General features: G+C 49.6%; 1 protein-coding gene across 7 annotated transcripts in view; it reads right to left on the reverse strand.

Annotated features, from left to right (window-relative positions):
- The window catches only part of Whrn (whirlin), an 86,867-nt gene that overhangs the window by 45,040 nt on the left and 14,721 nt on the right, over nt 1-27,106 (reverse strand). For all 7 annotated transcript variants that reach the window (XM_055611592.1, XM_055611590.1, XM_055611589.1 and 4 more), the window contains exons 2-3: nt 17,518-17,736; nt 6,226-6,351 (exon numbers count right to left, since the gene is read on the reverse strand). In XM_055611592.1, the coding sequence (XP_055467567.1) occupies nt 6,226-6,351; nt 17,518-17,736 (345 nt within the window). The remainder of the gene's footprint in view (nt 1-6,225; nt 6,352-17,517; nt 17,737-27,106) is intronic.

Raw genomic sequence — 27,106 nt, forward strand, 5'->3', positions numbered from 1 at the left:
GTGCTGGAAACACGGATGCAGGCCACCACGAGTGCTGGAAACACGGAGGCAGGCCACCACGAGTGCTGGAAACACGGAGGCAGGCCACCACGAGTGCTGGAAACACGGAGGCAGGCCACCGGCGCTGGCAGCAGTTAACTTCTGTGGCTTACTTTGCATTCTCTTACCCTTCTCAATGTATCTGTTTATTCCAGCGGCTCTTCTCCAGAGTCTTTCAGACTTCCTATGCAGACGACTTTTTGAAAACAGAGTGTCATTTCATTTCTTTTTTTCAACTTACTGAACTGACTACAACATCTGGAATGCTACTGCGTGTGTGTGTCTGTGTGCCTGTCTGTGTGGATGTGGCATGTGTGGATGACGTCTGAGTGTGTGTACATATGCATATATGTCAGAGGGTACCAAGGGTCTTGTGTGATTTCTCTCCATGTTAAATATTATGGCAGGAGCTTTCACTTGAACCTAGAGCACACAGAGATCGCCAGTCAGCTTAGCCAGTTTGCTCTGGGGACCCTTTGTCTCTGCCTCCAGAGTGCTGAGATTACCTGTGGCTACCACACCTGTGGCATTTGTGGCATTTATATGAGTGCTGGGACTCCCAGCTCCCATCCTCACACTCACTCAGCAGAAAGCACTTTACCCCCGCTGAGCCTTCTCTCCAGCCCCTTTGTTCCTTCAAACACTGGTGAAGCTGCTGATGGTCTCTTAAGGGAGCCAGGACCTATACTCATGAAGGGCCATGCTCTGTCATTTTCTTTCCTGGTACTAAGTTTGCTTGATCACAGTAGCACATCGTGTTGGTTTCATAAAATGAGTTGGGAAGTATCCCCTCATCTATTTTCAAGCAGAGACTACACGATGTGTCTTGCTTAACCTCTTGGTAACTGAACTGTTACTTGTGAAAGTGTTTGGGCTTCTGTTTTCTTTTTTGGATGGTTTTTAACTACAAATTTAATTTCTTTGACACATACCTTGGGTATACACATTACCTATTTTTCTTTCCTAAGTATGAACCGTTAGTGTTGTTCAAGAAATCAGTCCATTCACTCTACATTGTGGAATGAAAGGGAGAACACTGTTTGCAAAATGCTCTTAGACTCTTAAGAATTCTATAAATATTAGGCAATTATTTCTGTCATCTTAATTACAACTGCCACAAAATCAGCTAAAATTCCCTTAGCACTGACAAGTATGTTCTTTTGGCTGAGTTTTTTTTTTTTTTTTAAAACCATCAGGAATAATATAAATATGAGGACAGTATTTGTATTCTTTTCATTACGATCACCATATAATCAACAGTGTTTCTAAGGTACCTCAATGCCCTTTGCTGCTTCTTTTAAAAATCTGGCCAAGATAGGGTCCCCAGGAGAATGTAGGACAAGTCCAGCTCAAGGATCTTCATTTAACAAGCATCATATAATTATATCTTTCTCTCGCCAAGAGGGAAGAGAGAGCAACCACAGAGACTGTCAGGCTCTTCCAGCAGGATTCCCCAAGGGAGCATGGGACATAGTCAGGAGGCAATGTCAAGCTGAATGATGGGTGGGGATCTTGTGGGAGCCCAGACCTTAGGACTCTCCTCATAGCTTGCCTTCCCCTTCCTCTGGCCTTCTCTTTCCTCAGGTGTAAATGAATGAAGTTGGAGGTTGAAATCTGGGAAACACGTGGAAAGATGAACTGGACCTAAGATATGACTAAAAGCAAGTAAAATGGGTGAAATCTGAATGGTAAGGCTTAGAGGTTTAGGATGGAGTAACTATTGCCCAGCATTGTATTCTAGGTTAATTAAATAAATCCTAGTCTCTGTGTAGTGATTTGGGTGTACAGCTCTTTAGGAATAACCGCTGCTTCACTAAAAGATATATCAATAATAAATATTAATAGCCACAATACATGGACCAGTCTCTTCACCTGTCTTCTGCTGCAGAAAACAGAGTGACTCTGGAACATTCCCAGAACACCTGCAGTGGCCAGCCTCACTGTGGGCAGTAGGCTTGAAGCCTGCTTTAGCACAAGGCAGTGAGCACTTAGGAGCAGGGGCTGGCCATGCAGTTTGCATTCCATGTGGGCAGAAAGTTTACTATGATGGTTGATTAATCTTGTCAACTTGATAAGATTTAAAATCCCATGAAGACACACTTCCAGGTGTCTAGAAAGATATGTTAAGAAGTTTGATTGAGGTTTCACCCTAATTGTGGGTCATGTTATTCCTAAAAGTCCTGGTCTATATCCTGCATGTGGATGCAAAGTGACAGGGTGGCTCACATTCCTGCTGCCCAGGGGGTCCTGCCCACCAGGGTGGATTGGCTGTATCCCCAAACTGTGAGCCAAAATAAACTCTTTCCTAAATTGCTTTTGTCACCACAGTACAAAAAGGAACTAACAGAGCCACCAACACCACTTCCACCAATATGCCAGCGCTGCTGTGTTCAAGCTGGGATACAAGGGCTACAGGGCTCAAGATCAGAGCTCGGTCAGGTCCTGCCCTGGCCACAGGCCTGCCTTCAACTCAAGAGCCATTTTCTGAGGACCAACCACATGCAGCTGCTCTATTGTGGGTAGGGCCTCAGGGAGTACACCCTAGGCTCCACCTCACACAGCTGGGAGCTGGGAAACCTCATCAGACACATATCCTTACATGCATGGGACCAAAGGTCCCACCACCCTTGCAGAGCTGAGTGAAGATCTGAGTGGATAATGTAAGCAGGTTTCCTGCCACTCAGTGGGTGCCACTCACAGGGTGTTGCTCTGAGGAAGCTCCATCCAGAGAAAGCAGGAGGGCAAAGCACGGCCCAACAAAAGCTAGTCTGCAGAGGGTCAGCCCAGACCATGAAGGCAACACACAGCCCAGGCTCCTGGATAGACCTACAAAGATTAGACCGTCCCTGTCACTGAGATACTATTTCTACCTCAGATGCATGACAGGCCTGCTCCAAAGCCACAAGCTGCAGAGCAGCAGCCCCACAAGTGGGACATTCCCAGGGGCAAAGTTCTTGCTCCAAGGATCCTAGCTAGGACAGCAGCCTGGGCTCCCAGCCTGGACAGACTCAGCAGAGGCCACAGAGTTGGGTCAATCTTAAGGGGCTTTGGAGGCACAGCAATGTCTAGGCAGACATCAGGACTTTATGCCCTCTTTTTCTTTCTTTCTTTCTTTCTTTCTTTCTTTCTTTCTTTCTTTCTTTCTCTCTCTCTCTCCTCTCTCCCTCCCTCCCTTCCTCACTTCCTTCCTTTGCTTCTTTCCTCCCTCCCTCCCTTCCTTCTCTCCCTCATTCCCTCTCTCCTTTTCTTCCTTCCTCCCTTCCTCCCTCCCTCCCTTCCTTCCTTCCTTCCTTCCTTCCTTCCTTCGCTTCTTCCTTTCCTCCCTTCCTTCTCTCCCTCATTCCCTCTCTCCTTTTCTTCTTTCCATACTTGGTCCAGTTAGAATCACAGGGCAATGGCAGAACAAAGTATGTCATTTTGGGGGACAGAACAGCCAGTGCTGGGATCTCTATGTGATTCTGGGCAAGTTACTTCATTTCTCTGAGCCCGTTGCTCATCTGTTAAATTATGCTGTGAATGCTCCCCACCCCTGTCCGCATGGTGCTATGGAAAGGATTAAATACAAGCAGATGTATCTAAATGTTAGTGCCATGTCTTACTCATAATAACCCATTAATGAATGCAACTGCTATTATGATTGCTTTTGAAAGCCATTCAATATAGGCTGTCCCTAAGGGAACAAAGAGGCTTAGTGGTTGGCTCTTTGGAAGGACTGGAGACTGGCTGGGTATGGTAGGGCAGTGCAAAGAAACAGGAGGAACCCAAAGATAAACCGCAATGTGGGGCCGGAAGGTAGGTAAACTCCAAGCTTCCTGGACCACCCCTGGGGTAAATGCTGGGGGTCTGGATGACCTCCCACGTGTTTTTCCACTCAGGGCCCGGGCATCCTGCCCCCTCTCTGGACTCACGCTGCGCCTTGGAAGCTAAGTGGGCTGAGCAGCTGGAAACCCTGTGGAAGGCAGCGTTTTCCCCCAGGAAAGCTTTGCACCACAGCATGGAGCGCTATTTACAAATAAAGCCTGTTCTGGCTCCACCACCCACACAAGCAGGCCCTTTATTCCATTTCAATATGCCTAATTCCACGGAAAGTGCACTGCAATAAACAGAATTAATCAGCGCTGGATGCCCAAGCGAGTGTGGGCAGGTGTCGGCACAGGCAAGGGGCCTGTGAGGAAAGGGAAAGTGGTAGCCACCGTCAAGCGCCTCACTGCTGAGGACCGCATAGAAGGACTTAGCTCAAGGTGGACCGTTTGCAAGCAAATCACCCCTGAACGCCTGCAACCACCTGACAGACTCAGGCCATGGGGAAGTTTTCCAGACTCCACTGTCTTTGCTTTCTTTCTAACTAGTTTGTTGCTCATCTTCCCAATTGGACATAGTGCCTGGGGGTCTGAGACAGGGTTCATCCATGTGTGTGTGTGTGTGTTGGGGGGTGGTGCCAATGAGTTTCATTACAGTTTACAGGGGCAGGAGTAAGGATTTATTTACATGTGCAATTTAGACTATAGTTGCATCACTGAAATGCCTCCCCGTCTCCCAGCAAACATTAGCTGCCTGTAATTCTTAGGGGAAGGCTCCGGTGGAGCCTTATGATCCCTTCTCTATAATGTAATGTTGACCTGGGCGGCAACAAAGATAGGACGGCTCATGCACAGGTTACTGCTGACAGTTCTGGAGGCTGGGCAACTAAACATCCAAACGCCAGTGGGGCCTGTGCCTGGTGAGAGCTCTCTCCTTAGCTCACAGGTGGCGTCTGCTTACCTTGCCGGCTTCCTAGGGCCTCCTTACAAGCTCACTGATACCACAGATGCTCCATTCTCATGACTAGTCACTTCCCAAGGCCCGACCTCCTGATCCCAACACTGAGGAGAGGAGGATTGGGTATGTGAATTTTAGAGGACCCACATTCCCTACCCACATTTACTATGATAACTAATGATGCTGTTATTTTGTTTCTCTTTTCAACAATCCTGAGGCAGGCATGCTCCTTAGCAGGGACAGGGAGGCTCAGGTAGGTGAAGGAGACCCCAAGGTCACACAGCCAGGAAGGAATGGAGTAGAGCTGGGACACAGCACTGTCTTTCTCCATTGGAGCCCAGGGCACTTCCCAAATACCCCATATTTCTCAAAAGCCTGTGTTTGTCATCTGCCCTATGACAGTCTATTTGCCATGCTGGGGTTTGGGTCCTGCTGATCCTGAGATACAGGCCTGCATGTGTACACACACACACACACACACACACACACACACACACACACACACGTGCCAGACCCACAGCTGCAGACGCCTGTTCCTCTGACTAAGTTGCCAGGCTTGTACTTGTGTTAGTCACTCATTTAATCCCCTGTGGTCAATGTATGAAATTCTTCAGCATGACATCCCATTTCTCCTTATCTTATTTCATCATCTACCTCTCTTGTCCCCAAAACCTGGCTCACACGCCACCTGGGCCTGCTCTCAGCACTCGGCAGCACTGACACAGCATCCATGACTACTTAAATGCATGTTGTCATGTGGCACAGTGATCTGGATCCTGGGCCCCGTGTGCAGTCTCTTGCTCTCTGACAAGCAAGTTGCTGGTTATCCCTATAAGGTGTTCAGTACTGCAGATTACAACCTGGGCTTAGGAATTCAGTCAAGACTATGCATAAGCCTGTTCTGAGTCTCACCTTAGACCAGTTGGTGGAACCTCTTTCTAGCTGGAAAAAAATGGGAATACCACCTCTCCCTACCAGGTAGCATGAAATGACACATGTGGCGTGACCTCAAGTACTAGGCTCACAGCTCCGCTTAGAATTAATCATGCCGTTTCAGTAACTTCTGGTCTGCGCTGGATGCCAGCCCTGAAGCTACCTTCTATACCTACAGCCCAGCTCATAGCTGGCTTTCTCTAACCCGCCCTCTGTATGTGTCATAATAAATCCCGGTGTCAGGGCCATCAATGGCATCAGCAGTGTTTGCAAAACAGCAGCCTCAAAAAGAGCAGGGTTGGCCCACTGCCTAGCACAGTGTGGAAGGCCACCCTACAGCTGCTCCGAGCATTAGAGACCCAGCAGCCAGCGAGGGCTCCCCAGCTGATCCAGTCCTCAGCTGGGGTACCACTCCCTTTGCTGAGGTGAATCAACTACAAAGATCTTTCCCAACCACATCCTGTACATGCAGCCCACGGCCCATCGCCCCCTCACCTTGAGCCCGCTGCTTTCTGCTTCAGAGCCCGGGTCCACGCCAGTGATGTAAATGCCAAGGCCGTACTCAGCTCCACCTCGGATTGTGAGGCCCAGCGACCGCCCGTCCCCCAATACCAGGTTCACCTATTAGAAGAAGAAATATGTACATTAACCTGGAGGGAGCCAAGCCCTGGGTGGGAAACGGCAGAACACACAACCCCTCCTCAGTCCTGGAAAGCACTGCTCCTAACCAACAAAGAAGGGCAGGGCAAAGTCAGTGGAAATCCCAGGGCCTGCCAGCCTCCGCCCTGCCCTGCCCTGCCCTGCCCTGCCCCTCTGTTCACTACACGAATGCAGGCCAAGGCACTGCCTCCACAGGCCCCAAGTGCATTCAGACCTGAGGTTGGTGAACACTACCAGCACATCTTGGGGCTGCAGTGGATACCCACCTTACGCTTTAGCCAAGGTGGCTTCTTGTTCCAGGGCTCAGACCACATACTCCTGTCTTTCCTCCATAGGATCAAGGTTGGTTTCAGTTTGGGGCCACTACTGTTGGAACCCAGAGGGACTCTATCCCTCTGGGGAGTCTCCCACCTCTCTGGGGTCTCCAACGAACCATTGTCCTGATAGGTCATGATACTGCTGCATTCCATTCTCTTCTATACACTCAGGGCATAGAGACCCAGTATGTCCCTGTGCTGATGTGGGGGCTGTGGAGGTGCCTAGACACTACCCTGCTCGGGAAGGGATCACAGTGAGGTGGAATGAGCCAGAGACCTTCAAGTTGCAGCAGGATCAGAGCACAAGGAGGGGCTCATGAGCCACATGGCCTCAGAGAGACATAGGCCCAGACAGGGAACCAGGAAGGTGGGGGCTTTCTGGAGAAAATGGTGTCTCTAGGGAGCTGGGAGGCTGAACACATGGTTAGAGACTGACATTGTGAGACAGAAGGAACACAAGCCTTGGAGGTGAGTCAGAGGAGACTCTTAGGGGAGGAGGTGCATAGGAGTATGAGAACCATAGGCAAGCAAGGATTTATGGTGAAAAAAAGAAGGGGCTAGGACGGCTTAAACCTAGCCCAGAGAGACAAAGCACACCCCATCAAGAGACAACTCGTGAAAATGGAAATGACCCAAGAGAGGACAGCATAAACACTGATGATGGAAAATGGGGGCCATGACCTTCAGGCATCATGGGGGGTGGGCAAAGGTCACTATTAGGTCTCTCTCTTTTTTAATGATTTATTTTTATTTTATGTGCATTGGTGTTTAACCTGCATGTGTATCTGTGTGAGGGTGTCCAGATCCCCTGGAACATGAGTTACAGACAGTTATAAGCTGCCATTTGGATTTTGGGAATCAAACCCTGGTCCCCTGGAAGAGCAGCCAGTGCTCTTAACAACTGAGCCAACTATGAGCTGTCTTACTCTCCAAGGTCACTCAGCTAACAGCTACAGTGTGTTCTGTCCCAGCCACCAGGAAGAGCCTTTTTCTCTACCCCAGTACCTCATTTCAAGGAAGACAGAGCTGGACACAAAGTGCCCATCTCAGCACCAGCCATGTGCCCTCAGGCCAGTCATGAAACCTCACTATGTCTCAGCCCCATTATCTGAACCTGAGGACAAATCTGGGGCCTGCTGACATTATAAAGACCCAAATATGGTATCACACAAAGAGTTCAGTAAATGTCACAGGACATGTTTAATAAACATGATCTGCTGCTGTTGGTTTCATTTTTGTGTGTGGCAAAGCTCATGCAGGAAAAAAACCCTGCTGACATCAGGTGAGGAGATCTGGCTGTAGTCAAGAAGGGTCCAGGTGTTGCCCACCCTCTCCTCTGCTCTGCACCTGTACTCTGAGCAGCACAGAGGGGTGAGGAAGGGCCCAGCTGTGACTCCATGAGTGTTGTGGCTGCTCAGAATAGCCTTCCTTGGCTATAAAGGGATGCATGGGGCCATGAGTCAGGGAGGATCAGAAAAACAGTCATGATCTTCTGAATCCGTGGCTCCGCAGATTCCCAGGTCACATCTAGGAGCTGTCATCCAGACTTCAGGGTCTGCTCCACCACCCTGCCACAGGACCCACCTGGCTTGTATGGACTTGAGTTAACGCGGGTCTCACGCCCACCACACACAGGCGTGTGTACTTGGGAGGTGATATGTGTTGGCTCCAGATAATATTCAATGGTGTGTGCCCTAAATGAAATCAGCCCCTGTGCCTAAGTTTCTTTAAGAGGGATGGGAAAAGCTGCAGCGAAAGCTGAGAGGGTCTGCATTCACAGGAAGCAATCACGCAACACTAGCTCTTGTTATCTGCAGGAGGGTATCATAAGGCAAGCCACCGGCTAAGCTTCCAGGAGCAGGAACAATCAGGAACAATTTCCTCGGGACGTGATGACTGTCGGCTGCCTCATGTCCTAGACAGGCTGCTGGATATGAGCTGCTGGCACTGTCCTTCCATCCAGATGTGTCCCCTGAGAACCCTGTTGTTTGCACAAGCGTAAGCAAGGAGTAGCCAGATAACAGCATGGCAGGGTCCCTGGAGACCCTCCTGACAGCATGGGGTAGTAAGAAAACAGAAAAGGGGGGATGGGGAATAGGAGCCTCATGGGAGGGCACATGAGATCCCTGGGAAGAGGGCTGGGCTGCATCACCACAAGTTCCTTCCTGGGAACGGTCCTACCAAAGCCCCACCGACCTAGTAGCTGCTTCTACTTAGAGACCAGTGGGGCCTCTGCTGTGACAGCCACACAGTCCCCACTCCTTGCCAGGCCTGTGTTCTCTCACCATCATTGGCGTCCGGGCACTGTGCCACTGTGGAAGAAACTGTCAAAGTCAGAAGCTTGGGACAAAGGCAGTCCTGAAAGTGAACAGTGTGGAGCGGGCAGGAAGATGGCCTTCTTCCTGAAGGCCCAGCGATGTGCCAGCTTCTAGGGACTCCTTGCATTTTAGCTGAGACATTAGCACCTTCCCACAGGTGCTCCTACCGCCAGCACAACACTGCCTTTCTTTTGACCCACACCCTCCTATTCCTCCTCTGATGACACTGGTGATACTGGCTGCCCAGATAACCTTGAGACCCTTCACTGAGTCACCTCTGCCAAGTCCATCTGCCATGCAAGACCTGTAGGTTCTAGGAGGGCCTAGAAAAAAAAAAAAATAAACAGCCTGTACACGTCCTTAGACTCGGGCAGTATCTTGTTACCAAAGTGCCCTCTTATCAGCAACCCTTTTTCCACAGACCCTGGCTTGGTGGTATCAAAGCTTGGGAGCCCAGCCTCAGCAAAGCTCTGGGAGACACACCTGAGAACCCTGTGAACTGCACTGAAGGCAGTGACCATTGCATGGCAGGCACCGCCTAGCCATGGGTCATACAAGGACTCCACATGGCTGGAGTGTGATAGCGAGGAGCAGAAGGCTGGGCTAGCCTGTGATGACCTGGGGCAAACAAGAAGCCAGAGAGGGTGACAGGTTCAGGCTAGTGTTTAGAGTAGATGGAGAGGTCAATTTCTAGAGACCCCATGTGATGGGATGAAGGTGCGCTTCAGGCAGTGGTAAGGGTGAGGCTGGCCTGGGCTAGCAGGTAGCTTCAGCCTTAAGACTGTTCCCTGGCATGACAGAACTGGCCTGTGCTGTGCTCTCAGGGTGTGGGCTCAGCCAAGGCCCCACTCTGTTCCCTGGGCACCTGCATTCCGACCCACCGCTGCCAGGTAGTCCCAAGGATTTGAAGATTCCACAGGCAGGGAACAGAAGCCTTGGTGAGACGATGCTACCAAGCCTAGGACACTAGGACAGCAACAGGTACCTGAGGTAGCCTCCCTGAATCCCAGAGATGAAAACAGAGTCCCCATATCCTGATATTTCCCCCCCAACACACACACACACAACAAATCCTTCACATCAGAGCAAAATGGGATTTTGATCACAGAAATATAACAAAATTCTACCAACCACAGGGCAATCTGCGGCCATCACACACTGGAAATCCTACCAGTGTTTGACACGAACAGAATTTGTTTAAGGGAGGAAAGTGGAAGAGTTCTTGCCAAGCAGAAAGAACAGCACCGCTGTGGTGTATCCACTAGAATAAGAACAGATCACTATGGAAGCTACTAGATTTGTTCCTTGTCACGAAGACGGTGCTCTGCTTGCTAGACAGTCCCTCCACTAACATTGCTCTTCTTCTATGTTTCTGTCACCAGTCTCATCTCACTTTCTAGAGAAGGAAACAGGCTCAGTCCTCATGGGTTGCAAAATGATGAAGCCAGGATCCACACAGGCCTGAGTTCAAAGTCAGAGGCCTTGTTCTTCACTGCTGGGCACCTGGCAGCAAGCCTTATGATTTCTGTACCTTCACACTCTCCATAAGCAAAATGAGAGTCATGACAATTGCCTGAAGCGTGTGCTGTTGGCAGCCCAGCCCAAGGCCAACCCCTGTCCTGTCACAGTGTTGAGCTCTGGGTCTGTCCAGAGAACAAAAGGGGAGCTTCCCCTGAAGTCAGCATCCTTCTGTCCAGCGGCTCCAATGCTCTGCTTCTCCTGTCAGGAAACCTAAATGGTCCCAAGTCAGTTTTAGCTAAAAGGCATGGTAACAGCTATCTGGTAGCAAGTCTCAGAAAAAAAAAAAAAAAAAAAAAAATCATTCACTCTAAAAACAGTGGAGGAGAGACAGCCACTTTGGGACACTTTGCAAGAGGCTGTGACGGCAGGAGCAATGGCTGCAGGCTTGTGGTCATGAAGGAACATGGCTGAAGTAAAAATTGACAGTGAGAGGAAGGAAACGCCTCGCAGCTAAGCTGCTTTGTTGGCTACATGGCCAGCATTGCTGAACTGAGCAAAAAGTACCCCTCATGCATAAGTTCCTGTGGTCCAGCACGTCTGGTGTCTGCAGCCCAAAGCATTCCTAATTCATTACGCCCTGCAGAGCCTTGGTGAAGACCAGGATTCTAAGCTCCTCCGCCCCCTCTGCCCCTGTAGTCTAACCTCCAAGAAGCCCAAGCAGACATGTGACGTCTAAACATGCATCTGTTCCTCTTCTGCTCTAAGCTCCACCATGGCTCTTTTTTCCTTAAAGTAGAATCTTCAGGCTCTGCCGACTGTCAATGGCTTTGGCCTCCATTCTCTTAACTTTAAAAAGGCTCCTTGGGAACCTGCTACCATAGTTTAGCAACACACAGCAGCACTACCCTGTCACCTCTTAATGAAGCCTCTCTGCCCCCTTGAAAGCTGCCCTACTCCATGTTGAGTCCTTCTCAGGTTGACCTACCCCCATAAATATGCCACAGACTATTTGTCCCAATACCTCTGTAGGATGCCCACACGCTGGAGAGCCATCCTCCTGGATAGTGGCCATCTTTGTTCTTCACAATAGTGTCCCCAGTACCCAGGGTGGTTTGGGGCCCTACAGAGGTATCTGATCAATATTCTGGTTAGAACAATATGAAAGGCACCTCATTCCTCCTTGGCCTTTGACAGCCGATGCTGTTGTTGAAATTAATTGCCATGTTCCCACACTGTGCCCTAAGCTTACACACATAAGGTTATTCTTGATACAGGCTGGTGGGATAGTCCCCACGTCACGTACAAGGGCACTTAGGTGGTCCTCTTAGATTTGAATGGCTTCTTCAAAGTCAGTGACAGAAAGTCCTAGAAGCAAGCTTTAACCCAATACTGCTGAAGTTGAAGCTGCTGTTCCTTTGGGACCAGGCTGGCCCATCCTGCTGTGTCTGTGAGGAGCTGTGAGCTGGTGCAGGCTCTAACTGCTCATCCCAGAGGGAGGCTGTACTGTGACTACAGGGCAGTGCGGCAGATGCTGCCCAGGACACTTGGCGTCACAGCAGTGCAGCCCAATGTCTATGGCTGTGCAGAGGCCGGCTTGCAGGGCCGGAGCCGGAGGACACTGAGTGGTAGAGACCAGTCTGAAAGAGGAAGTGAGGACTACCTCAGCCATTCACCAGCAGTGCGTCCTGGGGCAATGCACTCAGCCCTGCACGCCTCAGTACACTCTTCAGTTGTAATGACCCCGTCTGCAAGAACTGCATAGCTCTGGCCTTTGAGCCAAGTAATTCCACAACACCCCACTGAAATCCTAAAGCCGTAGCTGTGGAGTAAACAGCCAGCCAGCAGGCTGGTGTCTGTCTGCAGAATAGCCTCCTTCAAGTAAAAACTGAGCCAGAAATACATGTGTGTGCCAGTACCAGGGGAAGATCCTTGCAGAACCACAGTCTCCGGACTGCCACGGACAAAGCAGAGCTACGCATCTCACACAGAGCACAGGAACAGTGTCCCCAGCTCAGCCTGTTCCCCAAGTCCGTGGAGGAATACCTAGTTCAGAAAAGGTTCTGGAAGGCCCCTGCTCACTTCTTCTACTCCAGAGAGCTCCAGCAACACTGACTCTCCTCCTACCAGCTGCCTCCCCGCTCGGCCTTCCTCCTGTCCAGTCACATTCCAGGTTAAGGAAACACACGCCATTTTCACTGCAAGCTGCTTCCAAGATACAGCCGTGCTTAGTGCAGAAACTCCTGCATCCAGGATGCATTCATGGGGAGAGCAGGACGCACTTACAAGACCTCCTACAAGTTTCTATTTCCAGTTCACCTTGACCATAAGCAGTCATATCCTCACTGCCTCGGGGACTCCCCTGGCTTGTCCTCAGCTAATTCCTTCCCTTCCTTCCCGAGAGTCTGGTCCTTCTCATTTCCAGGACCTTGTCAAAGGTCTCTGCAAAGTTGAAATCCATTCTTTTCATCTCCCCTCTGGTCTGTGTGCTGCGTGAAAGCACTCCCCACACTGGCACCTCCCCACAATGGGACTCCCAGCCTGCATCTTAGTGCATGGATGCACACCCAAAGAACACCACTTAGGACCCATCTTGATCTTTTAAACTTCTATGCCACTATCCTGTCCATCCTGCCTGCTGTTCCCTCCCAAGGGAGCCCCATACAGTCTCTTCTAGAATCCTGCTTCAGTCCCTCTAGCAGGAGAGGAGCACACCCTTCCTTATCCTTTTACGCACCTTGTGGAATGTGTCAGAACAAGTCCTCCTCTGGACCAAGGTTCTTCAGAGGCACCCTAACTGTGCCACCTCATACTGGAGTGGTGGAACAGGGTGACAGCGAGAATCGAAGGCTTAGAAAGAGACAGACTGGCCTCACTTAAACTCGGCTGTGTCCCAGCTGTGACCTCCAGCACTGTCATCACTCTGCTAAGGTGTCACATAAAAGTCCATGGTGAAGACAGATGAGGAAAAGACTGACCTGCGTTAGGGTGACTGATTACACACAAACAGAGAAGAGACACTGGGTCCTTGTGTGCTGTGGCTGGAATAAAACAGCACAGCTGTTGTGGAAAATGGTACAGCAGTTGCTTTAAAGAAGGAAAAAATTAAGCCAGGTATGTGGCACACAGCTGCAGTCCCAATCCTAGGAGGTAAAAGCCACAGCCAGCATGAGCTACGAGAGACCCCATCCTTGTAGCCATGCTAGGGACTAGGGAGATGGCTGAGCGGAGAAAACATCTGCTGTGCAAGCCTGAGGATCTGAGTGCCGATACCCATGGAAGAAGCTGGCTGTGGTGGTGTGTGCCTGTAACTCCAGAGCTGGAAAGTGGCATGGACAGAAGGCTCCAGAGGGCTTGCTGGCCAGTTATCCTAACACTGAGCTGAAACAGCAAGCTCCAGATTCAGTGAGAGACATTGATAGAGGTAACCATCCCGATGTAAACCTATGGCCACCATAGGGCCATAGATGGGTGGGGCTAGTTGGGGAGAGAAAAAGGACTAGTGAAAGTGGGAGGGGTACAGGAGATGGTAAGGACGGTAAATGTGTTCAAAATATCTCATGCACATGAATATATGAAAATGGCATAGTGTCTTGGTTAGGGTTTCTATTGCTGTGATGAAGCACCATGATCAAAAAGCAAGTTGGGGAGGAAAGGGCTTATTTGGCTTATACTTCCACAGCATTGCTCATCATCAAAGGAAGCAACCACGGGAACTCAAACATGACAGGAACCAGGAGGCAGGAGCAGATGCAAAGGCCATGGATTACTGATTACTGGCTTGTTCCATATGGCTTACTCTGCCTGCTTTCTTATAGAACCCAGGGCCACCAGCCCAAAGATGGCACCACCCACAATGGGCTTCGTCCTCCTCCATCAATCACCAATTAAGAAAATGCCTTACAGCCAGATCTTTGGGAGGCATTTTCTCAATTAAGGTTCCCTCCTTTCAGATAACTCTAGTTTGTAAGTCAAGTTGATGTAAGACTAGCCAATACACATAGTGAAACCCATTAGAATGTAAGAGTTAATATATGCTAACACACATTTTAAAAACCTTTTAACTGAAACAAAAACCAGGGAGCCAGATGCAGTGGTGTAACCTATACTTTCAGCATTTAAGGAGTAAAGATAGAGGGGCTACAGGGGCCTCAGCAAGTAGAGCACTTGTTACACTTGCAGAGGACCTGGGTTAAGTTCCTAGCATCCACATGGTGGCTCACAACCATCCATAATGCCAGTTCTGGGGCATCCAATGCCTCTTTCTCACTTCCACAGGCGTTAGGCACGCATTTGGTACACATACATACAGTAGGCAGAGCACGCCACCTTTGCTCCATGTCTGATCTGAACGTGACTGGAGCAGCCTCAGAGGCACGCTGCTCTGGGAGCCAATCCAGAGGAGCGCTGTTGGCATCTTTGGTGGTGGCCTTTGAGATGTAGCTCTTGTGGTACCCCTGCTAGGCAGTCATGCCACTTGTACTCAGATCATTCCTGTCATGAATACCCATGCTGCTCTAGGCTCTAAGGATAAATCAGGGCTCAGCCAGAGCCATACTACCATGGAGCTGCCCCATGGCTGTCACGAAGAGGAACCCCAGGCTCTAACAGACTATGCAACCTGTCCACGGTTACACAGCTCACAAGCAGCACAACCATGATTTGAACCATTCCTGCCACACTAGTGTGGTCCTGTTTAACCCCCACCACACTGATCTTGCAACTTGTGGACTGTCATGGGGGTAGACCCTACCTCCTGTGGTATTTGCATTCTGCCTGGCCTATCAGATGTACCTTCTATATTCGTATGTAAGCTGCCCCATGATGCCCAGGGGTAATTTATCTAAAGCCCCCACCTCCATCCTCTTGCTCAGTTAAAGATACTGAGCTCAGTCCTACCTTAGGACCTTTGTACATGTTGTTCTGATTGCTTGGGATTTTCAAGTTCCAAAATGGTACTCGGTAGCTGCTTTGTCATCTTCACCATCTGAGCGAGGTCCTCCCTTCCTGTCACTCCCTAACCCCTCTGGGGATTTCATTTTTCTTCATTGGCTTTCACCCTGCCCACAGAATAAATAAATAGGTCCTTCAAATGGCAGTGTATAAAACACTGACCTCCAAATTCGTATGCTAATGGTATTGGAAAGGAGGCCTTAGGCGGTAACTAGGATTAGAGGAGGCTGGTCATCTATGACCCTGTGGCACTGGTGGCTTTATGAGGTGAGGAGGAGAGAGCTGAGCTGACTCTGTGCTGCCATGAGGTAGTTCAGAACCATGCCCTCATCAGCTATTACACACCCCAACTTCCAGCCTTCCAGCTGCAGCCAATCAAATCTCATGTCCTTATAAACTGTCCAGCCGTGGCACCTTCATTGTCCCAGCAGAAAGCGGACCAAGACACAGGCCTTCTTTATCTTGCTTTCTGGGATCTTACCTGTCTTCTCTACCTTCCACTCTGTGACTCATATTCTGGTGCTATGTACTCTGCAGGTGGCCTCAAGGTCTCAGGAAGGTTCCCTGTGCAATGCTCATGCCACTGGAGTTCAGGATCAGCCAAAAATTACAGCAGTTTCAGCTCTAAACTAAGAGTCTGCCTAGGATGACAGCTTCAGAAACAACAAAACAGGTTCTCTGCCCAACACTGCAAAGCTGGCCTTGGCTGTAAACCCATGTGGCTAATAACACCCCTCCAGGTTGCCTAAAGTGGGCATCCCTGGATGGGAGGCATCAGGGCCTGCCTGCAGACTGCCATCCTATGCACACCAGCAGCCCTCCTAGACTCCATCACCTTCTCAGCAGCCACTGAAATCCCCTGCATTCTTCATAGTGATGTTTGAGCAAAGAACACAAACCACATTAAGTAAATGTTATAGTCTTAGTGACAGGAAAGAGAGAGCTGAGAGTCACTGGAGGAAGGAGCTTGGCCTCAAGCCCCAAGCTATGTGGTCTCCTGGCCGTAGGGGTCAAGGTCCTCCAACAGCAGTGAAATGTTGGCTGGACAGGTGGGACTATATAAGAATAGAACTATTCTTGGTCCCAGAAGCACCGATTTACACAATGCAAACAGAACCATGCAAACAGCACCCAGAGCGCTTCATGGGGCCCATTTCAGTCATTTCATTATTCTTTCCTGCAGGAAACAGTCCACTTTCTAAATGAGTAGGAGGAGGAAGGCTCTATAGGGGACATTTACTGATGCTTGGCCTCCTTCAGGTTACAGAACCCCATGGTGCCTTGCAACTACCCTTCTTCCCCCATCAGCTAGAGTGCTGGTAGTCCTGTCAGTCACGGTTTAAGGCATCCTGTCAGCCAAAAAGAAATAGAAGTCTGGAGGGGAAGGACTTAGGGTCACTGTGGTGGAGCGCCTTCTTCAGATGCTCCCCGAGTTTACCAGCTCCAGTTCTGGGAATGCTCTCACCCTTCTAATATATTCTCAAATTACAGGCAGTCGAACTGGTTTCTGCTGTTTACAGCCCAAGACTCCCACTGTGCAGGGCTCTTCCAGGTCATGGCATGGACTGTGCACAGCCCATGCCTGGATCTGGATCTCTGCAGAGTTCAGTGTACATTTTCCATTTCACATGGAAAAGCACACCCCATCGCCCCATGCTTTCTCTCTTCCCGTCCTGGGTGCTAAAGCAGGGGCCTACTGTGGCCCAGATTCAGCTAGCAGAAGGAACCACACCCTAGGAGCTGGTGGATGGTGGGAACCTATAGCTCAGAATAAGTCCAAGAGCAGAGCTGTACACCAGACCAGAAGGTCTCCTCCATTCTGCTGTGGAAAAAGACTAACATTAAGCCTCAGTGTTTGTACTACTCTGTGACAGCAGCTTATCCTAGAAGGCAATACACACCTCATAGGTCACAAGTGGAAGCTAGGAAGACAAATTCTGAGGGACTCAAAAGATATAACAGGGCCCGGTCACAGAGTTAGGTCCCTCCTTCCAGCCTGGAGGGAGTTCTGGGGAACACAAGAGCTAAGAACTCTAAGGCCTCCCCAAGTCTTTACCCATCCACAACCTGGCAGATCTCACCTTTTTCTCATCTCCACTCTGCAGGAGGTGTAGGGCACTCCTTCGGTCATCCTCGTGCTGTCTTGGGGTGCTGCCGTGCAGCTGGGGCAGGCTGGAGGGAGGGGATGTGCTTCTCCCCTGGGGGTCCACCCAGGTGTAGATGTGGTTGGTGACGTAGCCCCCGGGGATACGCCCAGCTGAGTACACAGACAGCACCAGCTTCTTGGAGCCCTTGAGAGCCTGAAGAGAGGGAAGCACACAGTTAGAGGGAAGGAGGCACTCCCACTCTGCCATTACTTCCCTCCATCAAGGATGAACACATGGAGGAGCCTATGCTTGGTCCCATTCCCACCCTCACTCCCAGCCCTCAGCGTTGGCCTATGAAAACAGGGCACCTGCCCCACCCTAATATACCTCACCTCTCAAGATATCTGTGCAGAAGGGAGTGAGCAGAGCAGGCCTGAGGCCGAGCTAGCCCTATTCTGCTGTTGGAGCACTTGGCTTCGAGGCGCATCTCATGTGGGGTTCACTCTATACAGCGCTTACGCATCCAGTGGTTACGCCGAACATCAGCTCCTCTTCTCAGTCTGGAAGGTGGGTGCCACAGAGTGCCTCTGTGACTGGGCCCCATAAACCGGATAGTATCACACATGTCACAGTTTGGAAAAATAGCGTGTGCTCTGGATGACTCCCTGAGGGCTCCTAGAAGCTTGGGCCTGCTCTGAGCAACACCAGTAACACTCATATCTAAACGTGAGACATGGGGTTCAAGGACAGTCAGCCCTCCATGCCCATACCTTCACATCCACAGATTCATTCAACCACAGAACACAGTGTTTTTGTTTTGTTTAGTGCATGGTGGGGAGGGGGGGCCTGGGGAGTGTCTCAGTGGTTAAAAGCATTTATCACACAAGTATGAGATTAGAGCCCAGGAACCCTAAAGCTGACACAGCAGCAGCTGGGATCACAGGGACAGGATCCCCAGGGCAAACTGGCTAGCTCTGGAAAGAATTGAGAGACTGTCTCAATAAATAAAGTGAAGGGTCATCGAGGATGACATCAAACACCAAATTTGGGCCGCTACACGCATGCATACGTGCACACACACACACTCAAGGATTTTTTTAAAGTCTCTATCGGTCCTGAACATACACACGCCATTTCCTGTTAGTATTATCTAAATTGTACAGTGCAGCAGCTACCTGCACATGTTGATTGCATTGGTTATCAGTCCTCTGGAGACGAGTTAAAGTCAATGGGGAATATGCACACCATTTTAAGTTTTTATTAATCTATTTATTTGTGTTTATGTGTATACACGTATGTACACATGTGGGGGTAAGAGAACAACTTGTGGGAGTTGGTTGTCTGCCTGTGTCCACCATATGGGTCCTGGGCTCAGGCTCAGGGCGCCAGGTTGGGAGGCAAGCTCCTTCATCCACTGAGTCATCTGACTGGCCATTTCACAAAGGGTCATGAGCATCAATGCATTCTGGCGTTAAGATTCTAAGGGACGGGAATATATGCTGAACATGTGTGAGGCATTCTAGCTAAACCCTGAACCTGCATGACAGTGGTCTTAGGATCCCAGTGAAAGACTAGATAAAAGTCAAAAACAGAATCACTGAGAACAGCGGCTTAGCACTCACAAAGGCCCGTATGTGGCAAGTGCTCCGCCCCAAGCCTGGTATGTACAGCCTCGGAGAATCCCTTTGTGGAATCACGTCATGGATAAAGGAACATCCCCCCTCCCCCAAAAAAAAAAAAAAAATCTGAGCTCAGAGCTGCAGGAAGCCAACCATTTGGTGATTGCATAAGAGAAACAGCTGCCCCCACCACAGACACCAGGTGGTTGTAAAAGAGATAAAAAAAAAACCCTGTAGTTTCAATAACAGCTTGTTTAAGAAAAAAAAAAAGCTGACTTCCCCTTTCTGCACCTATGCACCTCCCCACCCCTTCCCTATCCCTTTGCTACACTCGAAAACTCTGGCCATTGCTGGTGGGTCCTGGACCCTGATCACAGTGCAGCCAGATCTTGAGACACTATCTCTTAGGTAAAATAAAGCTGTTCTAGCTGTCAAGGTGTCTAAACTCTCATCCTTCATTTCTTCCTACAAACATAAGTCTTAATTTTTTAATTTATTTTTATTTTTACTGGTGTTTTTTTCTATATGTCTATGTGAGGGTGTTGGATTCTGAAGTTACAGACAGTTGTGAGCTGCCATGTGGATGCTGGGAATTGAACCCAGCTCCTCTGGAAGAGCAGTCAGTGCTCTTAACTGCTGAACCATTTCTCCAGCCCCTACAAACTTAACTCTTAAAATGGCAGGTGGAGAGGGATCTGCTACTTCTGTGAGGAAGGACAGGAACTCACTGCCCCCACAGACAGTAAGAGGCTCCTTTCACGTAGCTACTAATTTCAAATGTAGGTACCACTTTCATTGTGCTCTTTTCCAGCATAAGAATGGAGAAACGCCAGGAGCAGTAAACCAAAGTCTGCGCCCTGGTGTGCTGAGGTCAGGTATATTGCTTTCTCACAGTGCGCCTGTAACAAACGTGACAGCATGGAGTACGGAAGAAAGTCGCTCTGTATTGGAGTAACAGCGGACATATCTAGTGTTAGGGGTCGCAGTCTGTAGCTCCCCCCAGATTTAAACACTGAAGCCTTACTTTGGTAAACGAGGGGATGAGACCATGAAGACAGGGCTTTCACTGATGAGATGAGTAGCTCTGCATGAAGGGTGGGTACACACGCCAGAGCTTGCCTGCTTCCTTTCCTCTATATAGGACACAGGGAGAAAAGTGGTCCTTTGCAAGTCTGGCAGGTCACCTGATCACACCGGCATGCTGTCTCAGGCTCCAGCTTCAGGAAATGCAAGCAAATCAATTCCTGTGACGTAAGCCACCCACTGTGTGATGTTCTACTATGGCAGCCCTAGCTGACAACGCACCCCACAGTGGGGGCTGGTCTGACTCAGTGAAGGTTTCTTCAGGTAGTGGATCTGTGTGCTGCTGCAAGAGCACACTGACAGAGGCTTTGCAAGGCCTTGGACATGACATATTCCAATGTTAAGTGGGGTCAACAGGCTACAAATCACAGCTTCTAGCACGAACTTAGTTACGTCGGAGAAAAAAATCATGCAGGAAAACAAAGCATGACAGCGCACCGATGACCAGTATGTCCCTCTGGGTGGGACTGCAGGTGGCCGGTATTTTGCTTTTCCTTTTTTGCAATGTTTTCCAAATGTTGTGCAATGGAAGCACACTGCTTTCAATATAAGAAAAAAAGAATACAACGCCTAAGCTGGGGACACTAAACTGTTAACCCTAATCTCCTGCTCTGAGCTCTATGAACTCCCCAATTCTCAAGGAACAACTGGGCTGAGAGCTGAGGGCTGAGGGCTGAGGTTTCTTTCAGACACCTTAGGGCCCTGACTCTCCCAGGGGAGTCCAACTCGTGACCCCCTCCAGAAGGGGAAGGGTGCCTAGCTCTCCACTCCACCAGCAAATGCTAGGCTGTGGTGAAGAGCATGAGAACATGAGATAATGAGAGCATGGCAGCTCTCCAAATTCTCGTTTTTCAAAGGATTCTTCAGACGATGAGCAGGGAAAGACCTACAGGGTTCTTGAGTGTTCCCCGAGGCTTCCTTGCTAGAACAATGGAGAAAAATCAAACCTTTAAGTTAAAGGTGCTGGAGGAAAGGGACTGAGATCTACCTGGTGTGTTTCTGCCTCAGCAAAACAGAAAGTTAGTGTCAGGGTACAGTGAGATCAGCTGAAGTGAAGGTCGCCTACATCTTCTGTGCCTTTATCTTCCTGATCCCCCTTTCCTACCTGCTACTCCCTGTTCCAAAGGGGAAAAGCTCCCCTGTCTAATGCTGCTTCAACTAGTAAGATTTCTCATCTCATTCTAGGTGTGTGATGAAATTAAGCCTGGTCAATCACCCTGCAAGGCCCAACTGAGGACCTACTGTGCACCAGGCCTGGCCGGGGACAGATGAGCACCCAGTGCACAGCAGCAGCAGGCTCTTATGATACTAGAGCTTGGAAAAATGAAGTACTGCCAAGTGCACAGTAGGTCTTCACAACGCTTGAGTCAGATAGGCTACAGGCTGTGCCTGGGGAGACAAAGCAGATCCGGGTGTACAGTAGGTCCTCAAGACTGTTGTAGCTTTTTTGTAACCAAGATTGTCGTAAAAGATAAGGTATGACGGCTCACACAACAGGTCCTCATGATGTTTGTGTTTGATGAGGGACAAGGCATCATCAGGTAGGGCTCAATGACACCTACAGGCAACGCAGCAGGACTTCATGTCACCTGCCCCTGATAAGGTAAGGCATTGTCTCTGATTTAAAGTATGTCCCCACGACACTTGTAGACTGATGAGAGACAAAGCTGGGGCTATCACACAGTAGGTCTAAAGAAATGATTGACCGGCCTGACTGGGTGATAGAGTAAATAGTACATCACAAGACATCACAGCCACCGTAACCAACATTATGCAGCTAGGGGATGATAACACAAACAGCACACAGACTACCCAAGCTAGCAGAAAGGGTCAAGTTGCACTTATCTACAGAGTGGCACCGTGGCCTGCCCTCTCAAAGAGGTGTGTGTGAATGGAGAGAAGCCACGTCCTGTTGGGGTGGTGTGGGTCAAATGGGACGTGGGTATGAAATCCAGGGTCTCTGTACACAGTAGGTGCTCAGCAGACAGCAGAGCCTCTTCCTACCTCCCCATGGGACTTTCCATAGAGAGGAAAGCACAGGGAAGCATTGGCTAAGTCAGAGGGAAGAAGAGAAATGCTGCAGTGAGCATCAGCATCATTTGTATTCTTTCTCGCAGGCAACTGGTCGCCTCCTCTTGGTCAGTTCTATAAATAGGCGGGCAGCAACCTTGAGAAAGAGAGGAGGTTAATGCCTTTGATGAGAACACCATTGTTGGTGCTGTGGAGGAGCGGCCTGGAGTGCCCGCACCAGAGGCCCTGTGCTGCCTACTCCTATGTTTTACAGAAGGGCTGCCTAAAAACCTGAGAAGAGAAGAGACAGAGGGGCAAGGGTACAGGACACTGCTTCGGATATGGGGTCAGCCCTGAGTGAGTCCCAGCCCTTGTAAACTTCAGCTTCCTCATTATAAGGCTGTGGGGCTGCCAGCCACATCCCTCAGACCATTCAGAGCCTCCAAAAAGCTGACTCTTCTTTGAGAATAAATGTGACTTTCAGTGGGTCGTGGAGGGCAAGAACATCAGCGCCCTCTACGGCTTGCTGTATTTTTCTGGAAAACCAGAAAGAAACAAGATTCCTGAGCCAATGCTTCCAATGGCCAAGGACTCTCAAAACACAGCCTCGGCCTGCTAGAATTGGAACACTTTCATAAAAGTAACAGGTATCGCTGTGTGTACTGCTGGTCTCTGTCATCACCATTCCTCTCCTACAACAGTAACCTTGGGACCAGCCAGTATGCCTCAACCAACTGCCTATCAACTGTCTGGATCATGCAAATCACCTTGCTCTGTCCATGTTTCTGTGGTACAAGCTGAAGGTCTTCATTCCACTCCCTCTGTAGGTGGAGAAGGCCACTGCAAGCAAGGGCTGTTGTCAATGCTAGGTGCTCACCACTGTCATCACCCACTACTGGAGAAACGGGACCCAGGGACTTCCCTGTGCTCTTCTAGTGCAAATCAGAGTGGTCCCAATCTGACCCGGCAGATAGCATGAGGCAGATGCTCTCCATCACCAGACCCATGTCATGATAATGGAAGCATGAATTATGTGTGCATCTCTCCACACATGGTGCTCTTGGGAGGCGAATCACCTCACTCAGCTCTTTGGAGCTGACTATGATGCCCTTCCACACCATGGGCCAGAATGACATGATTCCCAGCAGAGGATGGAGGAGTGACCTGGAAAGGCCACAGTGCGGGACTCAAGAGGCATGCTAACACAGCAAGGGTCATGCTCAAATGCACGCATGGACACATACATGAACAGGATAAAAGGGCGCGAGACTCTCAGGTGACAACTCATGCCCAAAAGTTTTCCCACATCCAAGGAATGACAAGGCATTTCAGGGTTCAGGCCGCAGGGCAGGCTCATCTCTGTGGGAACAGACTCTAACTTTGAGGAAGAACTACTGTAAGACCCAGGATTGGTGGTCTAGAGAGGAGGGGAGGATGAAGCACGCCCACTCTTCCTGACGCCTAGCCCGGGTCAGACACACGGGAAAGAGGCTCCAGCGCTGACAATAATCTGCTGTGTGATACGAAGCACATCACCTACCCTCCTTGTGCCTGTTTCAGCATGTCAGAAGGAACTGTTGAAGGGTTAGTAAGATAACGCACACTGCCTCCAGCGGCTGGCACGCAGTGGGTCCTGCTTCCCTACCTCACTATTCCCAAGTCCCCATCACCTCTGAACATGTTCTAGGTTGTGACCGACTCTCCTCCAAGGGCATCCAGTATGCTTCTATATTTCTGTTGCAGCCACACTGTAGGTTCCAAGCCAAGTTCAACCTGTCTTGAAGGAAACTCCCTGAAGGCACATTCCATGTTCTGTTCTCTCTACTATCTTGCCTTGCTTATCTCCAAGAGTGTCCTGTAGTCCCAGCACTAAGCAGGGGGGAGGGCGGGTTGCCAGGGAGCAGAGGCGGGCAGATGGAGGAGGGGCTTGTGGAGTCAAAGAGCTCCAGGTGCAGTGAGAAACACCGTCTCAAAGAATCAAATGGACAGCCCGCAGCTGCTGACCTCTGCATGTGCATGCGGGTGGCATGCCTATACCACACGCGTCAACGGCACACACGCCTACCATAATGAAATAAAGTAAAACAAAATTATTTGCTGCCTGGAACAGATGTTAGGAGCGCAAAGGGTCAAGCACTATTCTAATAAGGAACTCAGAGTTCCATTTCGTCTTCTGTCCTTTTGACTCAGTCTGGCATCTTGCAAAAGCATCTATGGATACCTACAACACTGTCTCCCGTGGCTCGGGAGATGGGTCAGCGGCACAGCTCTTGTGTGGCATGCTGTGAAGGCCCGGACTTCAACCGCCAGCACTAAACAAAACAAACAAAGAAAAGGCAAAGAAAACAACAAAACAATCTTCTTGTTCATAAATGCACCCATACTGGAAATTTTGTGTTCACTCATTCATTCACTCATTCATTTATTCTTTACTGGTTTTGGTGTTTTGAGAGAGGGTCTCATATAACTAACTCAAGGCTAGCCTCAGACTTCTGATCCTCCTGCCTCTACCTCCCAGCACTGCGACTCTAGGTACGCACAAGCGTGCCAAGCTCCACTCTTTTTTAGAAGGAACTTGTTTAGGGGGCTATTTCATGACTACTTCAGTAACATTAAGCTCACGTGTTTCCACACGGCATGAGGATACTCAAGCAGCATGGAGTTCCCGCTCCTCCTCTAACACTGGGCGCTTAGGCTTTGGCTTCTTGCCAATAGGAATATTTGTGACTAACACCCTCCAGGTTGCAGTGTTGAATACATATGCATTTATTTTTCTAGACTGGGCATCTTCAATTATGTACAACCACAGTCTCTGGGGAGATATCCCCAGGCTCTGCCTCCTGCCTGTTGTGATTCCCCTGCCCGCCTGCAGGGGGCAGCAATAGCAAAATCAAATCGACAACCATAGCCTTTCGGTTGCACAAATGAGGAAAGATGAGTGTTACTCAAGGTCACAGAGAAAGTAAAATGCTTGGATATGAATCTAGGCCACTCCAGCCCCAGCCCCAATCCCTCACTAGGGGGTTCAGGTATTGCAAGGCCAACAAACCCAACTTTATACCCCGTCCCAAGCAGGGGAGTTTTCAAAGGGGCTTAGAGGCTGCAAGACTGCAGGCGTCCTCCGGCTTCTGAGCTCTGAGCAGGCGTTGGCAAAGGCCTGAAGAGGCCTTCCCATTCTGCCTGCTTCCAGAGCGAGTACAACTGGCAGTGTGGACTCTGCCCCGGCGGCACGTTTCAATGACCTAAGAAAAACTATAATGTGCAGCATTTTCCTCAGTGTTAATAACCTCTAACTGAACAGGCCTCCACCTCTTTCAGCCCTGAGACCAGCACTGCAGAGTGGCCAGAATCCCTTTAGAATGAAAAGGGCCCAGCGCCCCTTTTCTGTGGCCTCTGAGGAACAAAGCAAGCTTCCTTTCTAGGCGAAGCACATCAGGCCTGCGCCAGCCCTGCCTCTGGCAGCTGCAGCCCCTGCCGGCCACCTGAGCTTTCTCGAAGTATCAGGTGCTCCAGGCTCTTTTCCACTTCAGGCCTCTGCACGTGGGCTTCCCGTCCTTGCAAGTTTGCCTCTCTACATTCTTACTAAGGTGATCATTTTAGCTACATTGTTCCCTATAGACTGGAAGGCAGAAAATTCTTCTGGCTTGATCTCATGTATCCGTGGATAGAAAACATAGGAAGGGCCAAGGGATTCCACATCAAGTGACAGGCAGTGACACAGGCAAGAAAGCCTCCCTTTTAGGACTGGCCACCAGCAGGGATATTACATCTCAGAAGGACACGTGACTTCTCTAGTAAAACAATTCATTTCACGTTTCACTTTTTTTTTTAAATCATGTTAAACAGCCCAGGCTGGAATCTAAATCATGGTCTTCCTGACTCCACTGATACTTGAGTGCTAGGATTATAGGCACTCAGCTGCTGATCTTTCTCTCTCTCTGATTCTAGAAACCTCAGAATTCAATTTAAAGGTGAAATACACACACACACACACACACAGCTTCTAGGATCATTTTTGTTTGGTGTACGTGTGTGACTTAAATGTGTATTCTGGCCTTCAGTTTCCACCTTGTTTAAGATGGGGTCTCTCTTGAGGCTGAAAAAAACGATGGCCCAGGGGTTGTGAGCCTTGCTGCTCTTGCAGAAGACCCAGGTTTGGTTCCCCACAGCCGCAAGGTGGCTTACAGTTGCCTATAATTTCAGCACAAGGGGATCCAGAGCCCTTAAAGCCTGTTAGGGCACCGCACGCGTGTGGTGCATACACAGACAATGCTCTCTGCTGACCTCCATGGGCATCAAGCAAGCACATTCTGCACATATGCGTAAGTATTCACATTAAAACGAATCCTAAAGTCAAACAGATAAAAGTTCTCTCTCTGTGTCCCTGTCTCTCTCTGTTTCTCTCTGACTTTCTGTCTGTCTGTTTCTCTCTAACTTTCCGTCTCTCTGTTTCTCTCTGACTCTCTGCCTCTGTCTCTCTGTCTCTCTCTCTGTTTCTCTCTGACTTTCTGTCTCTGTCTCTCTGTCTCATACATTAGGCTAGCTTCTGAGGACTCTCCCGTCTTCAACTCCCATCTTGCCATAAGAGTGCTGTGATTAAAACTGCTGTGCTTTTCCATGAGTTCTGGGGACTAGGCTCAAGTCCTCACAGCTGTGTGACAAACGCCTTCCCCACCAGGACTCTCCCCTCTAACTATTAGAGTCTAAGATAATCTCTGAACCTTCTCCACCCCCCCCCTTCAAAGACAGGGTCTCTCTATGTAGCCCTTGCCATGTAGATCAGGATGGTCTTGAACACATAAAGATCCATCTGCCTCTGCTTCCTGAGTGCTGGAATTAAAGGAACCCACCATGGGATTAAAGATATGTGC

The sequence above is a fragment of the Psammomys obesus genome, unplaced genomic scaffold (genome assembly GCF_907164565.1).
Source record: "Psammomys obesus unplaced genomic scaffold, mPsaObe1.curated_primary_1811, whole genome shotgun sequence".
In the NCBI taxonomy this organism is placed as follows: domain Eukaryota; kingdom Metazoa; phylum Chordata; class Mammalia; order Rodentia; family Muridae; genus Psammomys; species Psammomys obesus.